This window comes from Thalassophryne amazonica, chromosome 7 (assembly GCF_902500255.1).
Source record: "Thalassophryne amazonica chromosome 7, fThaAma1.1, whole genome shotgun sequence".
Taxonomy (NCBI): Eukaryota; Metazoa; Chordata; class Actinopteri; order Batrachoidiformes; family Batrachoididae; genus Thalassophryne; species Thalassophryne amazonica.
Genome location: NC_047109.1, coordinates 114,662,770 through 114,679,866, shown reverse-complemented (window position 1 = coordinate 114,679,866; position 17,097 = coordinate 114,662,770). Strand labels below are relative to the sequence as shown.

General features: G+C 44.7%; 1 protein-coding gene and 1 long non-coding RNA gene across 2 annotated transcripts in view; one reads left to right on the top strand and one right to left on the bottom strand.

Annotated features, from left to right (window-relative positions):
• depdc1b (DEP domain containing 1B) overlaps positions 1 to 1,418 on the bottom strand; it is a 47,281-nt gene extending 45,863 nt beyond the window's left edge. The window contains exon 1 of the mRNA XM_034175381.1: positions 1,292 to 1,418. Coding sequence (XP_034031272.1) covers positions 1,292 to 1,339 — 48 coding nt within the window. The 5' untranslated portion in view covers positions 1,340 to 1,418. The remainder of the gene's footprint in view (positions 1 to 1,291) is intronic.
• A 2,410-nt stretch (positions 1,419 to 3,828) lies between these two features.
• Positions 3,829 to 9,174, top strand: LOC117513399. The gene is made up of 3 exons (XR_004561613.1): positions 3,829 to 3,840; positions 8,499 to 8,503; positions 9,093 to 9,174. It is a non-coding gene; the product is annotated as an uncharacterized LOC117513399 (long non-coding RNA).
• Positions 9,175 to 17,097: the final 7,923 nt, after the last annotated feature.

The following is a 17,097-nucleotide window of genomic DNA, read 5'->3' as shown; positions in this document are numbered from 1 at the left end:
GTTAGGCTGTGGCTATTCGCACGGCAAGACTCTGGTGGCAAAACTTGGAACTACTTGTATAAACAAACATACTGAATTCAAGATGTCATAACTCCTTCAATATTTTTCAATTTTGATGATTTTTTTTTTTTTTTTTTTTTTTTTTTTTTAAATTCGGCTATGTCCATAACTCTCATTTCACTATTCGCACGGCAAGACTGTGGTGGCAAAAGGCCCACCCTATTCGCACGGCGGCCGTGTCCATAATTCTCATTTAATGCAGTATGTTTGTTTATACAAGTGGTTCCAGGTTTTGCCACCACAGTCTTGCTGTTCGAATAGTCAAATGAGAGTTATGGACATGGCCGCCGTGCGAATAGCCACTTCCATAATGTTATTATTAACCATCAGACGACAAAGTAAAACCTCTTAAATCATTCTAAAGTCAGCTCTAAGCAAAAACGATATGACAATCTGTTAATCGCTGCTAACGCCGGCATGACACAGTGGTGCGTGCATGCGCAGACTCGTATAGAGGAGTGGTCAGTCTAGGAGAGTGCTGAGCCCCTGACACCGGTTCAAACCCCACCCCTGGCACATTCCTCCATGTAATAGGGAGTTGCATCAGGAAGGGCATCCGGTGTAAAACTTGTGCCAAAACAATATGCAGACACACCACAGATCTGCTGTGACGACCCTGAGTGAAAAACAAGACAGCAGCTGAAGGGACTTACTTTATATATACACATACACACACACTTTTTGTTTTATGTGTTTGAAATAAAGACCACTCATTCACTTGATTCAAATACTGTAAAAATATTCAGAAGATTAATCAATGAAAATATTGGTTTATCAAAACTGCTGAAATCAGAAGGAGGAAAATGTGATTTTATTTACATAACAGATTTCTCCTCCCGGTATATATATATATGGAACTACTTGTATAAACAAACATACTGAATATATATATATATATATATATATATATATATATATATATATATACACACACACACACACACACACACACACACACACACACACACACACACACACACACACACAGTTTAGTCATAGCACCAGAGTTAGCTACGTTGTTTTAATCTTTTGATAAACGTTGTAACGACTAAAACGTGAGGGGGAAAAACAAAACAAGTCACAACTACTAAATAAATAAGCTAACCGGAAAATAGGTAACTAACTATATTCAAAAGGAGTTTTTATTCCTTCATATCGAACAGGAACGTCTTCTTAGCTGCGTGCTAGCTCTAAACAAGTTTTAAAGTTTTTACATTTTCGCCTGACTCACCAGTTTCGTTGCTCTGTAGGGACCCGGTCCAATGACTTTCCCTTCCATTCTGACGACAAAACAAAAACACTTCAATTCAACGAAAACATGACGTTTGCGACTTTTCCAAAGCTTAGTCTTTCATCAAATCACACCGTGAAACTCTTGCGACAACTTTGAATCTCCAGCGTCACCGCTTCTGGACAACATGATTCGCCAGAAGTCGGTCACATGATCACGGGACGGTTGGTTTGTCAACAGAGAGACGAAGGTGCGTATAACTATCACTAGGGGCGCTGTTGTAAAACATTTTACCAGACCAGTACTTGTGCAGAATGGTGTTTTCTATCAAAATATTCACCAATTTTGGCGTAAAATTTTAATTAAATTTGAAAACATGAATTAAATGAAATATAATATGCATATGTGCGGACATGAATGAGCGAAGCGCATCAGCATCTCACCATGTCGTTTAGGTCCTTCAGACTTTATTTTGAGTAAATGCTTCAGGGGAGCATTAGCATGGCAAAAACCTTTCTGCTTCTGGAGGAGCCCCCCCCCCCCCGCCTGTTTAAGCATTTTACCTTATTTGCCTCTCACATGCCTGGAAAAGCTCCTCGCCATCTAACCCTGTCCTTTAGGTCCTTCAGACTTTTTTTTTCAGTAGAATGGTTCTTGGGAGCATGAGCATTGACTAAAACCTTTCAGCTTCTAGGGGGTGCGGAGCTCCCCAAGACCCCCCACCTTTTTAAGCATTTTCCTTATTTTGCCCTTCAGTTTCTGGAGGGGCTCTGTCCCCATACTCCCCACCTTTTTAAGTATTTTTCTTTTTTTACATTTCAGCTGACTCCCCCCCCCCCCCCCCCCACACACACACACACAGTTATAGCCCTCTTAACACCCTGCCACTTTAAGTATTTTTTTAATGTAGATGTAAATTAATATTCAAAGTTTTCAGCTAGCTGACAGTAGGGCTGTACAATATGGCCAAATTATCGTATCTCAATATTGTCATATAAATTGTCATGTAAACGTCACTTATGTACATGCTGGCCATATTCTTGAGCCGCTTACGTGGGTAGGGAGCGTTCCCATGGGATAAAAAAACTTTTCAACCTACTATCCCTGGTTCCCAAGACCAGGAACCTAAGTGGCTCGACTCTCTCTCTCTCTCTCTCTCTCTCTCTTTTTTTTTTTTTTTTAAATATTTATGTGTACCTTAGGAAACACTACTAGAGTTCCACCTTAGATTTGGAATGTATAATAGAAGATATACCTTACTGAATTGCCATATCAATATGATATACGATATGACTATGATTTGACACAGTACAGCAACAGTGAAAATTAAACATTCTTAAACAAAACAGTAATAATATCACACTCATTTTGCACTCATCATAAGGTTAGAATACTGTGCCCTCCAAAAGTATTGGAACACTTGGAATTTCACACATTTTAATTTGTGTATCCCATTTTAAATACAAGAAATACATAATAATAATAATAATAATAATAATAATAATATTTATAATAATTATAATAATAATAAATAAAGAATAGAAAATTCTAAAATTATCTTCCTCAAACTCAGACTGAAAGCAAATCTCTAAAACTTGATAAAACTTGTAAATAATAATCAGTTTTATTGTCAGTTTTCTTTAGACAAGTAGGGGATGGACACATGAACATTTCCAAGTCAATGAATATGTCTTGGACTTGAAGAAATACAAAAGTTTCTTTCACCAAAACAGCAAATCTAGGCTTTCATCTCAAATGTACTTTCTGTCAAATTGTAGCTGAACTTTCAGGTCTTCTTTTTAAGAAAATCCTCCTCTACACCGCTTCATCAGGAAGCTGGATTTTATATTTTTAATTAATTTCTATCAAGTTGTAGAGATTTCTTTCAGTTTGAATTAAGGAAGATAATTTTAGGAAAAAATGTATTTGAAATGGAATAAACAAATTCAAACATGTGAAATCCCAAGATCAGTTTCAGTTTGTACAGGGGTCAAAAGTTAAAGTTGCTCCATTAATTTTGCTCCAGCTGTATTTGTGCTGAATTTGATGCTTGTATCACCATTTGAAGGATTGTTTCAGTTATCTGCTGCACTAATAAGCCAACAGAGCATGAACCAGCTGTTGTCTTAGCTTAAACGTGTATATAAGATAACCTGAATTAAAGGAGAAATGCTGCTTTTAACAACCTGGACTTCATTTCTGACATAAAATACAGTTGTTTACTCACCAGTATAAGTTTGGTGTGATTAGAAGTCCATAGTTCAAATGACGTCTTCAGTTCAAATCTGAAGCAAACATTTTTCTTCTTCTCCTAAGGTGGATTAGAACTTTTTGTGGTACACAGCACAAACTACTGGACAGGAGGAACCAAGCAGTCAATGTGACTCACTGATTTGAAAATGCAGCTCTTTCAACCAGACGTGTGGTGCTGTGACATGTCAGTCATCTGTGTCCAGTCAGATTTCAGGGGAGTCCAGTGAAACCCCGGCCTCCACTCTAGCTCCACCCATGCCAGGAAGTGTTCAACAATGGATATTTCCCGTTTCACTGTGACTGAGAATTCGGCACTTCCTGTTTGAGTGTTAGCTGTTAGTTTGACCGTTGGGGTTTTTCCGTAATTATTGTATCAAATCAAATCAATTTCATTTATATAGCGCCAAATCACAACAAACAGTTGCCCCAAGGCGCTTCACTTTGAGAAAATAAGCACCCCAAATCTCAATTAAAATTTCTAATGAATTTACTACTTTTGTATCTGCTTAACATGCTGTCTGCTGTCAATGCTTATTAGAGTCCTTAGACAAGAAGTCCTCTATTTTCCCAGATGAAAACACTGTGTTGGAGTCAAAATGCACAACTGGGTGTGCTTTAAATCAAATAAAATCAAATCAATTTTATTTATATAGCACCAAATCACAACAAACAGTTGCCCCAAGGCGCTTTATATTGTAAGGCAAGGCCATACAATAATTACGGAAAAACCCCAACGGTCAAAACGACCCCCTGTGAGCAAGCACTTGGCGACAGTGGGAAGGAAAAACTCTCTTTTAACAGGAAGAAACCTCCAGCAGAACCAGGCTCAGGGAGGGGCAGTCTTCTGCTGGGACTGGTTGGGGCTGAGGGAGAGAACCAGGAAAAAGACATGCTGTGGAGGGGAGCAAAGATCAATCACTAATGATTAAATGCAGAGTGGTGCATACAGAGCAAAAAGAGAAAGAAACACTCAGTGCATCATGGGAACCCCCCAGCAGTCTAAGTCTATAGCAGCATAACTAAGGGATGGTTCAAGGTCACCTGATCCAGCCCTAACTATAAGCTTTAGCAAAAAGGAAAGTTTTAAGCCTAATCTTAAAAGTAGAGAGGGTGTCTGTCTCCCTGATCTGAATTGGGAGCTGGTTCCACAGGAGAGGAGCCTGAAAGCTGAAGGCTCTGCCTCCCATTCTACTCTTACAAACCCTAGGAACTACAAGTAAGCCTGCAGTCTGAGAGCGAAGCGCTCTATTGGGGTGATATGGTACTAAGAGGTCCCAAAGATAAGATGGGACCTGATTATTCAAAACCTTATAAGTAAGAAGAAGAATTTTAAATTCTATTCTAGAATTAACAGGAAGCCAATGAAGAGAGGCCAATATGGGTGAGATATGCTCTCTCCTTCTAGTCCCCATTAGTACTCTAGTTGCAGCATTTTGAATTAACTGAAGGCTTTTCAGGGAACTTTTAGGACAACCTGATAATAATGAATTACAATAGTCCAGCCTAGAGGAAATAAATGCATGAATTAGTTTTTCAGCATCACTCTGAGACAAGACCTTTCTAATTTTAGAGATATTGCGCAAATGCAAAAAAGCAGTCCTACATATTTGTTTAATATGCGCATTGAATGACATATCCTGATCAAAAATGACTCCAAGATTTCTCACAGTATTACTAGAGGTCAAGGTAATGCCATCCAGAGTAAGGATCTGGTTAGACACCATGTTTCTAAGATTTGTGGGGCCAAGTACAATAACTTCAGTTTTATCTGAGTTTAAAAGCAGGAAATTAGAGGTCATCCATGTCTTTATGTCTGTAAGACAATCCTGCAGTTTAGCTAATTGGTGTGTGTCCTCTGGCTTCATGGATAGATAAAGCTGAGTATCATCTGCGTAACAATGAAAATTTAAGCAATGCTGTCTAATAATACTGCCTAAGGGAAGCATGTATAAAGTGAATAAAATTGGTCCTAGCACAGAACCTTGTGGAACTCCATAATTAACCTTAGTCTGTGAAGAAGATTCCCCATTTACATGAACAAATTGTAATCTATTAGATGAATATGATTCAAACCACCGCAGCGCAGTGCCTTTAATACCTATGGCATGCTCTAATCTCTGTAATAAAATTTTATGGTCAACAGTATCAAAAGCAGCACTGAGGTCTAACAGAACAAGCACAGAGATGAGTCCACTGTCTGAGGCCATAAGAAGATCATTTGTAACCTTCACTAATGCTGTTCCTGTACTATGATGAATTCTAAACCCTGACTGAAACTCTTCAAATAGACCATTCCTCTGCAGATGATCAGTTAGCTGTTTTACAACTACCCTTTCAAGAATTTTTGAGAGAAAAGGAAGGTTGGAGATTGGGCTATAATTAGCTAAGATAGCTGGGTCAAGTGATGGCGTTTTAAGTAATGGTTTAATTACTGCCACCTTAAAAGCCTGTGGTACATAGCCAACTAATAAAGACAGATTGATCATATTTAAGATTGAAGCATTAATTAATGGTAGGGCTTCCTTGAGCAGCCTGGTAGGAATGGGGTCTAATAGACATGTTGATGGTTTGGAGGAAGTAACTAATGAAAATAACTCAGACAGAACAATCGGCGAGAAAGAGTCTAACCAAATACCGGCATCACTGAAAGCAGCCAAAGAGAACGATATGTCTTTGGGATGGTTATGAGTAATTTTTTCTCTAATAGTTAAAATTTTATTAGCAAAGAAAGTCATGAAGTCTTTCCTCTCCAACGTACGGGTTATCTGCTTTAAGCTGCGAGTTTGTGAGTTATACCACCGAGTCAGGCACTTCTGATTTAAGGCTCTCTTTTTCAGAGGAGCTACAGCATCCAAAGTTGTCCTCAATGAGGATATAAAACTATTGACGAGATAATCTATCTTACTCACAGAGTTTAGGTAGCTACTCTGCCCTGTGTTGGTATATGGCATTGGAGAACATAAAGAAGGAATCATATCCTTAAACCTAGTTACAGCGCTTTCTGAAAGACTTCTACTGTAATGAAACTTATTCCCCACTACTGGGTAGTCCATCAGAGTAAATGTAAATGTTATTAAGAAATGATCAGACAGAAGGGGGTTTTCAGGGAATACTGTTAAGTCTTCAATTTCCATACCATAAGTCAGAACAAGATCTAAGGTATGATTAAAGTGGTGGGTGGACTCATTTACATTTTGAGCAAAGCCAATCGAGTCTAACAATAGATTAAATGCAGTGTTGAGGCTGTCATTCTCAGTATCTGTGTGGATGTTAAAATCGCCCACTATAATTATCTTATCTGAGCTAAGCACTAAGTCAGACAAAAGGTCCGAAAATTCACAGAGAAACTCACAGTAACGACCAGGAGGACGATAGATAACAACAAATAAAACTGGTTTTTGGGACTTCCAATTTGGATGGACAAGACTAAGAGACAAGCTTTCAAATGAATTAAAGCTCTGTCTGGGTTTTTGATTAATTAATAAGCTGGAATGGAAGATTGCTGCTAATCCTCTGCCTCGGCCCGTGCTACGAGCATTCTGGCAGTTAGTGTGACTCGGGGGTGTTGACTCATTTAAACTAACATATTCATCCTGCTGTAACCAGGTTTCTGTAAGGCAGAATAAATCAATATGTTGATCCATTATTATATCATTTACTAACAGGGACTTAGAAGAGAGAGATCTAATGTTTAATAGACCACATTTAACTGTTTTAGTCTGTGGTGCAGTTGAAGGTTCTATACTATTTTTTCTTTTTGAATTTTTATGCTTAAATAGATTTTTACTGGTTGTTGGTGGTCTGGGAGCAGGCACCGTCTCTACGGAGATGGGGTAATGAGGGGATGGCAGGGGGAGAGAAGCTGCAGAGAGGTGTGTAAGACTACAACTCTGCTTCCTGGTCCCAACCCTGGATAGTCACGGTTTGGAGGATTTAAGAAAATTGGCCAGATTTCTAGAAATGAGAGCTGCTCCATCCAAAGTGGGATGGATGCCGTCTCTCCTAACAAGACCAGGTTTTCCCCAGAAGCTTTGCCAATTATCTATGAAGCCCACCTCATTTTTTGGACACCACTCAGACACCCAGCAATTCAAGGAGAACATGCGGCTAAACATGTCACTCCCGGTCCGGTTGGGGAGGGGCCCAGAGAAAACTACGTAATTATTGTATGGCCTTGCTTTACAATATAAAGCGCCTTGGGGCAACTGTTTGTTGTGATTTGGCGCTATATAAATAAAATTGATTTGATTTGATTTGATTTAGCTTGCCACTGAGTTCCCGCAAGATTCCATGGGATCTCGTCTGTCAATCCAGGAAGTGTTTGACATTTGAACATTTCCTGTTTTACTGTGGATTTGAAAATGGGCACTTCCTGTTTAGGATGCCCTGTACCATGAGTGAGCTTCGCGACACTTTGCTTATATAAAAAAAAAAAACAGTGACATCATTTGTCAAATTTAAGAATTGTCATTTTAAAAAAATTTCTAATAGTGATATTATTTTCATATCTAAGTGAGAAACTCGTCACAAGAGTATCACATGTAACATTTTAGCTCATCTAAAACATGCCTGTGTGGGACGTTTAGAAGACGTTTCTTCAGATTTAATGTATTTATGAACATTCTTCTAAATGGTTTTCCACTTATGCACATAAACTCCAATTTAAAAATAAAATATCGCTCGAGCAAATCAATGGGTTAACAAACCAAATAATGCCAGAGTTCATTGAGATGCAACATCAAATTAGGTCAGGTTTGGCATACTGGGCATCCACCAGGCATGGAATCAGCTTGGGCCCTGGATAGCAACCACCCTAGCAGAGAACAGGTCCAATTCCCACTTCCCAAAGGTAGCCATCTGTCTGCTTCAGCCAGGTGATATGTGGGCGTCCAGCTCCCGGGTTCATCAACACTGAGACACTCCTGAATATAACAACCAGGAAATAACACCCCAGTGGAGGTGTATGGCTGCATTATGTGGTATCTCAAAAATACAAACAAATTACATTTTAATTACACAAATTTTTCTAAAATATTGCAGAGGATGGTCTGAACCACAAACAAAATATACAATATGCACAGCCGTGCAGTCAATGGCATGAAGTTTTCAATGTGACAACCCCCCCCCCCTTAACCCTAACCCTAACCCCTAAGGTTAACCCCCCCTCCATTCAGGGCCATCACAGCAAATCCAGTATGGATCCATGTATTGATTTGGCACAGAAAACACACATTAAAATGCTCCTCTTGTTCTCCCTTTTAATAGAATGATTGTCATCTTCTTCTTTCTTCTCTACTGAAGCCATTAAGATAATTAGGCCGATCTTAATTCAAAACCTTAACTTGTTCTTGCTGATGACTGTTGTCATGGGGACACAACGGCATCACACGTCAACACCTTGGTCATGATTTGTCTGTCCCTTTGCCAGTATGCAGACGATTACTGCAACAAATACTGTGGAAACAATACAGAAAAGTATTGCTCAAGAAAAAACTGTTTTGAGAATACTGTTTGGTAAGTTCTTCCGGATTCCTTGTTTTTGCTTGAGTTGCCACAGCAGGTCCAGTATGGCTCTGCATGGTGATTTGGCACCAGCTTTATGCTGGATGCCCTTCCTGTTTCAACTCCACATTACAATTGTTGTTGTTGTTATTGTTGTTGATGTGTGTGTGTGTGTGTGTGTGTGTGTGTGTGTGTGTGTGTGTGTGTGTGTGTGTGTGTGTGTGTGTGTGTGTGTGTGTGTGTGTGTGTGTGTGTGTGTGTGTGTGTGAGAAGTGGTCGCAGTGGTAATAGAGGCTGTAACCCACCAGACTTGTAGAATGGCTCCAGCAGATTCCAGCTGCAAGATCTGAAGTCTTTGGTCAGAAGAGTGCTGTCCTAAGAACAGCTATCAGAACCCCCAAACTCCCAGGGCTCTGGTAGAGGACCTGTGCTTGAGACACATACATTAAACAACACTGCCAAACAAGCTCCTCAGGAGAGCTGCGGCTCTGTCCTGAGGGTTGAGCTGGAGTCTGTGGTGGAGGTGTCAGAAAGGAGGATGCTGAGGAAACTGCTCAGCATCCTGGACAACACCTCCCACCCCCTTCTTGCCACACTGACGCCCTGTCAGAGCACCTTCAGCCACAGACTGAGACCACTGAGGTGCATCACAGAACGCCACAGGAGGTCTTTCCTACAAGTGGCAATCAGACTGTTTAATTCCTCCCCCCTCTGCAGGATGAATACATACATCAGAGTTATTCAGTTACTCAGAGTTATGTGCAATATTGTTGAGCATCTTTTGCAAATGTCTTAAAAACATTGTTCACTGTTTTTGTACTGTCATTGTTTCGGCACTCTGGCAAAATCATTCGGGATAAATAAGTTGATCTTATTTTTATTCTTATGAGAGAGGGCGAGACAGGGATTGCAAATTGCTCTGTCTCAACTGTGGGAAATTCTACTTTTGGGAACTGTCCTTGCAGCTGTGATTACACTGGATGGTTCTCCCGGGAACCTTTCGTTCTCTTGGTCTCTGCTTCCCTGATGTATTATTTCAGCCTTATTACCAGAGCTGAGAATTTTTGTTTTGCAGTTTCCAACTCCTGGCTGAAAAAGATGTACACAAGAAATGAAACATGTGGTCCATAAGCAAGGTTCACCTTTTCCACTTCTTATCTGTTTTCAGTCAGAACCTGTCCATCACTCCCTTTTACACCTTCACTAGCCTGCTAATGTCTTTGCAGACATCCTTTACTTTATCCAACCTTCTATTGTCTGTATACTCAGATTACTGGAGATACTTCAGGATTATTCTTATTGGCTGTAGAATGCAATGTCCTTGATTTGTGTGACGTTACTAGTGGCATAGCAGAGTTAAATTATGTCCAAAATGATGTCACCTATCATGTATTAGCTAGCTATTATCTCAACTTATAAGATCCCAGCTCTGTGGACGCTCGATCCTGTCGGGTCTCAGAGACTAAACAGGGTAGATCCTGATTAGTATTCCGTGTTTCTCAGTTGAGAATCTCACACCATCATGCGAGAGGTCAGTTTCAGCAGAGTTCCGGTTCAAGGCACAATGTAAACAAACTTCGTGAAGTCTGGACAACAAGGCAACATCAGGGCACGGCAGAAGTCCATCACAGGTGCGACACCTCTTCTAGATAACCCTCTCAACTTGGGAGAACATGTCATCATTATAATCGCCCGGGATGAATGCCATCCACATCCTCACTAGCCATTGTTTACATGCACTGTGAGACGCCAGAACTCTGCTGGTGCCGCTGTGCATTCTGGGAAGTGCAGGGAGCTGCCAGGGGGATTATGGGAAATGTTAAAGTACTGAATTGGGATGGGAAACCTCTGAGGAAGACCAGCGGCTGTAAATGTTTCACCAGCTAAGACTGGCCAAATCCCCATGTGGATCTGTACTTGATCCAAGAGGGGTCAACCAAAAGGCAACCAACGTTATCTAAATTCCTAAATTGCTGTGATATCCAAAATACAAGTTATTATTAAATCAGTCTGATACAGTATATTTAACGTCATTTGACAAAACTGCACAGTTCATTAGCTAAATATTAACTTATCTGGTTGGGCTAAGTGGCTAGCTACCATATAGCTAATGCACTGCAATTCTCTTTATGCCAGCTTTGCTTATTAGCTTGCAGTTTGACTTATTTGACAGCAAAAAATGTATTTCTTCATTGATTAATGTCACAGTGATGCTCACAAATACTGAACACATTAAACAGTTATTGTTGAAAATGAGAAGAGAAAACAATACAATAGTTTCATGTTTCCTTTATTCATTTCAGGTGCTAATTTGGTGCACAAGAACTTATTTAATGCACTTAATTGTATTTATTCTTTTAATATTTTGAATGTAGCGCTGTTATCTGAGTGGCTAAAGTGCTGGCCTGCCAATATGTGGACTTGGGTTTGAATCCTGCTCATTCTACCTGTTTTTGTCCTTGGACAGGACATTTAATCTGCATGGTCTCAGTCCGACCAGCTGTAAATGGGTACTGGCCTTGGCAGAGGAAGTAACCTGTGTGAAACTGGTCTAAGATTTAGGGGGAGTTGTAGAATCTCATCCACTTGATGTGGCAGAATCCGGAGATAAGCCCTGACGCCACTGGGCCTCACGGCGTTATGTGCAACTTAATTCTTCTTCTTAGAGCAGTTAAATGGACCGTTGGGGTCACTGTACATCTACTTGTAGTTACACAGGATGATATGACATTGTCATTATTTGTAATTAATTCACATTTTTCCAGACTGAGTACATGACCGCATGAATCCTGTGGATCACAGCTGGAATGTACTGTGGTGTTAACAGTGTTATAGTGTCCTCTGCAGGATAAACTCAGCATTACTGATTCTCCATTTGATGAGATATGACGGAAAGCTGCAGAGTTGTTGGGGAACACAACTGCCCTGTCGGAGTCCCAGAGGGCCCCACATGGCCACAAGGAAAAAAAAATCTTGTAAATTTCATAATTTCTTGTCTTCCTGCGAAAACATTAATTTAAGTTGCCAGACAGCTAGAAAGCTAAAGATGTTTCAGGCTCTTCATCAGAACCAGTTTGGTTTAATTGACTGAACACAATGATATTCAGCAACAATGCACTATTTTCAATTATGTGAATGATCTGTCTGAGTCATCATACATTATTCTGAAAACAACCTTGTTCCTGTCTCACAAATAGGCAGGAAGGAATTTGTAGAGTTTTATTCGTCTTATCTGTGTTGTGTGGGCCGCCAGAAGAGGAGGTATTGCTGGCCCACCACCAGAGGGCGCCCTGCCTGAAGTGCGGGCTTCAGGCACGAGAGGGCGCTGCCGCCACGGATACAGCCGAGGGGGACAGCTGTCACTCATTATCTCTTGACAGCTGTCACCCATCTACTCTACATCATCTCACTCCATAAAGACCAGACGTCATCTCCACCTCGTTGCCGAGATATCGTACTTCTATGGAGGTAACATTCTCTGCCTTTATTGATTGATTCCAAGTGCTATTGTGTTGCAGCTGTCAACCAGAGGACCGGCATGGGTCGCGACTGTTTCGTCCTACGTCCCGTCAGATAAGTGGTTAAACAGACGCTGCACGAGTGTGTGTTAGAGGTGGAGGTGGCATTCCCACCGTTGTTGTTACTGGGTGTACACACACCCATACTTGACTGTTTTTGCTCTTCGCCAGCAGTACCAGATCCGACATTCGGGGACGGTGATCACCTGGGAATTCGGGACTTGGCGGCTCCAGTATTCACCAGGTTCGGTGGCGGCGGAAATCGTGTGGTTCCGGCTCTTCTCAGGACAGACGTCTTCTATCCTCGAGCCTGCCCACACGTCACCTTTGTGGATTGACTGTTATCAGATTCTGAGATTGTCTGTATATTCGTTGTGCACCTTCACAACATTAAATTGTTACTTTTTTGGCTCATCTATTGACCGTTCATTTGCGCCCCCTGTTGTGGGTCCGTGTCACTACACTTTCACAACAGGATATCTCAGCCAGCGTCATGGATCCCGAGGGGCGTCACCCATCTGTTGGACAGCCAGTGGAAGAGCAGGGTGCACAGGCGTCTGCAGGAGGCGTGCTCGGTGAGTTGCAGCAAATCCTCACCGCCTTTACCGCTCGGCTGGATTTGATGTCCGAGCTAAACGTCATCCTTAATCACAGGATGGAGGCTCTCACCGCACAGGTGGAAGCGCGCGATCAGAGCGCTGCTGCGGCTCCTCCTCCTGCCGACCCGGTGCCGAATACAGACATTCCACTGGTCATTCAACAAACCCCCCCACCATCCCCTGAAGCGTACATAAGTCCCCCTGAGCCGTACGGGGGTTGTGTGGAGACGTGTGCAGACTTTCTGATGCAGTGTTAGCTCGTCTTTGCACAACGACCCGTGATGTACGCGTCTGACGCCAGCAAGGTGGCTTATGTTATTAACTTGCTTCGGGGTAAGGCACGCGCCTGGGCTACGGCGCTCTGGGAACAAAACTCACGGTTGTTATCAGCATACACTGGGTTTGTGGGGGAGTTCAGAACAGTGTTTGATCACCCTAACAGAGGAGAGACCGCTTCAACAATGCTGCTGTCAATGCGACAGGGGCGCCGGTGCGCAGCCGAATATGCAGTCGACTTCCGCATCGCGGCTGCGAGGTCTGGCTGGAATGACGTTGCGCTCCGCGCCGCCTTCATAAACGGACTGTCATCGGTCCTGAAGGAGCATCTGGTAGCTAAGGAAGAACTGCGGGATTTAGATGGGCTTATCGATCTCGTTATACGGTTAGACAATTGGTTGGAGGAACGCCATCGGGAGCGAGGCGAAGGACGTGGCCGGATACGCGCCGTCCCTCTCCCTTCCGGGTTCGAAAAGGGGCCGCCCTCCCCACGCTCCACAGCCGCAGCGCTCCGTGGGGCAACAGCTCCCCCTGCTGACGTTGTTAGGGAGACGCACAGGGCCAAAATGAGGAGGCTGGTCCGCGGGGAGTGTTTTCTCTGCAGCTCAAAGGAGCACATACAGAAAAACTGCCCCAAACGGCCACAACAACAACAACCGCCCTTAGAGACTGGGCTAAGGGGGGGTCAAAGCATTCACGTGGGACACACACAGATTGCCACACGACTCCCAGTTACAATCCTGAGCGGGGATTTAACCCTTCAAGCCCCAGCACTGGTGGACACGGGGTCAGAAGGGAATTTGCTAGACAGCAGATGGGCAAGGGAGGTAGGGCTCCCTCTGGTGGCGCTTCCTTCGCCATTGCAGGTGCGGGCACTAGATGGCACCCTCCTCCCTTTAATCACACACAAGACACAACCAGTAACTCTGGTGGTGTCTGGAAACCATCGGGAGGAGATTGAGTTTTTTGTAACTCCTTCTACCTTCCGCGTGATTTTGGGCTTCCCATGGATGTTGAAGCACAATCCCCGGATTGATTGGCCGTCTGGGGTGGTGGTTCAGTGGAGCGAAACCTGCCATCGGGTGTGTTTAGGATCCTCGGTTCCTCCCGGTTTACAGGCTAAGGAGGAGGTCAAAGTCCCTCCCAATCTGACGGCAGTGCCGGTTGAGTACCACGATCTTGCTGACGTCTTCAGCAAGGATCTGGCACTCACCCTTCCCCCGCACCGTCCGTACGATTGTGCCATTGATTTGGTTCCAGGCGCTGAGTTCCCGTCCAGCAGGCTGTACAACCTCTCACGACCTGAGCGCGAATCAATGGAGACCTACATCCGGGACTCATTAGCTGCCGGGTTGATCCGGAACTCCACCTCCCCGATGGGGGCAGGTTTCTTTTTTGTGGGCAAGAAAGATGGCGGACTCCGTCCATGCATTGATAACAGGGGGCTGAATGAGATTACGGTTCGCAACCGATACCCGTTGCCATTGTTGGATTCCGTGTTCACCCCCCTGCATGGAGCCAAAATCTTTACTAAGCTGGATCTTAGAAATGCGTATCACCTGGTTCGGATCCGGAAGGGAGACGAATGGAAGATGGCATTTAACACCCCGTTAGGTCACTTTGAGTACCTGGTCATGCCGTTTGGCCTCACCAACGCCCCCGCGACGTTCCAAGCCTTGGTTAATGACGTCTTGCGGGACTTCCTGCACCGATTCGTCTTCGTATATCTGGACGATATTCTCATCTTTTCTCCGGATCCTGAGACCCATGTCCAGCATGTACGTCAGGTCCTGCAGCGGTTGTTAGAGAACCGACTGTTTGTGAAGGGCGAGAAGTGCGAGTTTCACCACACGTCTTTGTCCTTCCTGGGGTTTATCATCTCCTCTAACTCCGTCGCCCCTGATCCGGCCAAGGTTGCGGTGGTGAGAGATTGGCCCCAACCAACAAGCCGTAGGAAGCTGCAACAGTTCCTCGGCTTCGCTAATTTCTATAGGAGGTTCATTAAGGGCTACAGTCAGGTAGTTAGCCCCCTGACAGCCCTGACCTCTCCAAAAGTCCCCTTCACCTGGTCAGATCGGTGCGAAGCAGCGTTCAAGGAGTTGAAACGACGGTTCTCTACTGCGCCAGTTTTGGTGCAGCCCGACCCTAGCCGCCAGTTCGTGGTTGAAGTGGACGCCTCTGACTCAGGGATAGGAGCCGTGCTATCCCAGAGCGGAGAGACCAATAAGGTTCTTCACCCGTGTGCCTACTTTCCTCGCAGGTTGATCCCGGCTGAACGGAACTATGACGTCGGCAATCGAGAACTCCTTGCGGTGAAAGAGGCTCTTGAGGAGTGGAGACACCTGTTGGAGGGAGCGTCTGTGCCGTTCACGGTTTTCACTGACCATCGGAACCTGGATCACCTATCGCCCTGGGACCAAGAACCAGAGGTCGGATGCCTTGTCCCGGGTACACGAAGAGGAGGTCAAAACTGCACTGTCGGATCCACCGGAGCCCATCCTGCCTGAGTCCACTATCGTGGCCACCCTCACCTGGGACGTGGAGAAGATCGTCCGGGAGGCCCTGGCACGGAGCCCGGACCCCGGAACTGGTCCGAAGAACCGCCTGTACATCCCACCAGAGGCCAGAGCTGCAGTCTTGGACTTCTGTCATGGTTCCAAGCTCTCCTGTCATCCAGGGGTGCGAAGGACCGTGGCAGTTGTCCGGCAGCGCTTCTGGTGGGCGTCTGTGGAGGCCGAAGTCTGGGAGTACATCCAGGCCTGCACCACCTGTGCCAGGGGCAAGGCAGACCACAAAAGGTCCCAAGGACTTCTCCAGCCGCTACCTGTGCCTCATCGCCCCTGGTCCCATATCAGCCTGGATTTCGTCACGGGCCTCCCGCCGTCCCAGGGCAACACCACCATCTTCACAATAGTGGACCGATTCTCCAAGGCGGCCCACTTCGTGGCCCTCCCGAAGCTCCCAACAGCCCAGGAGACAGCAGACCTCCTGGTCCACCACGTCGTCCGTCTGCATGGGATACCCACCGACATCGTCTCTGATCGTGGTCCCCAGTTCTCCTCACACGTCTGGAGGAGCTTCTGCCGGGAACTGGGGGCCACTGTGAGCCTCTCGTCCGGGTATCACCCGCAGACCAATGGACAGGCAGAACGGGCCAATCAGGAATTGGAGCAAGCCCTGCGCTGTGTGATGTCCGCACACCCGACCGCCTGGAGTGAACATCTGGCCTGGATCGAGTATGCGCATAACAGCCAGGTGTCTTCTGCCACCGGCCTCTCCCCATTTGAGGTGTGTTTGGGGTATCAGCCCCCGTTGTTTCCCGTGGTGGAGGGAGAGGTCGGTGTGCCCTCGGTCCAGGCCCACCTGCGGAAGTGCCGTCGGGTGTGGCGCTCCGCCCGTTCTGCCTTGTTGAAGGCCCGGACGAGGGCGAAGACCCATGCAGACTGCCGGCAATCCCCGGCCCCTGCTTACCAGCCCGGGCAGGAGGTGTGGCTATCCACGAAGGACATCCCCCTCCAGGTGGACTCCCCAAAACTCAAGGACAGATATATCGGACCATACAAGATCCTCAAAGTCCTCAGTCCTGCCGCAGTGAAGCTCCAACTCCCGGCTTCACTGCGGATCCACCCGGTCTTTCATGTTTCAAGGATCAAACCTC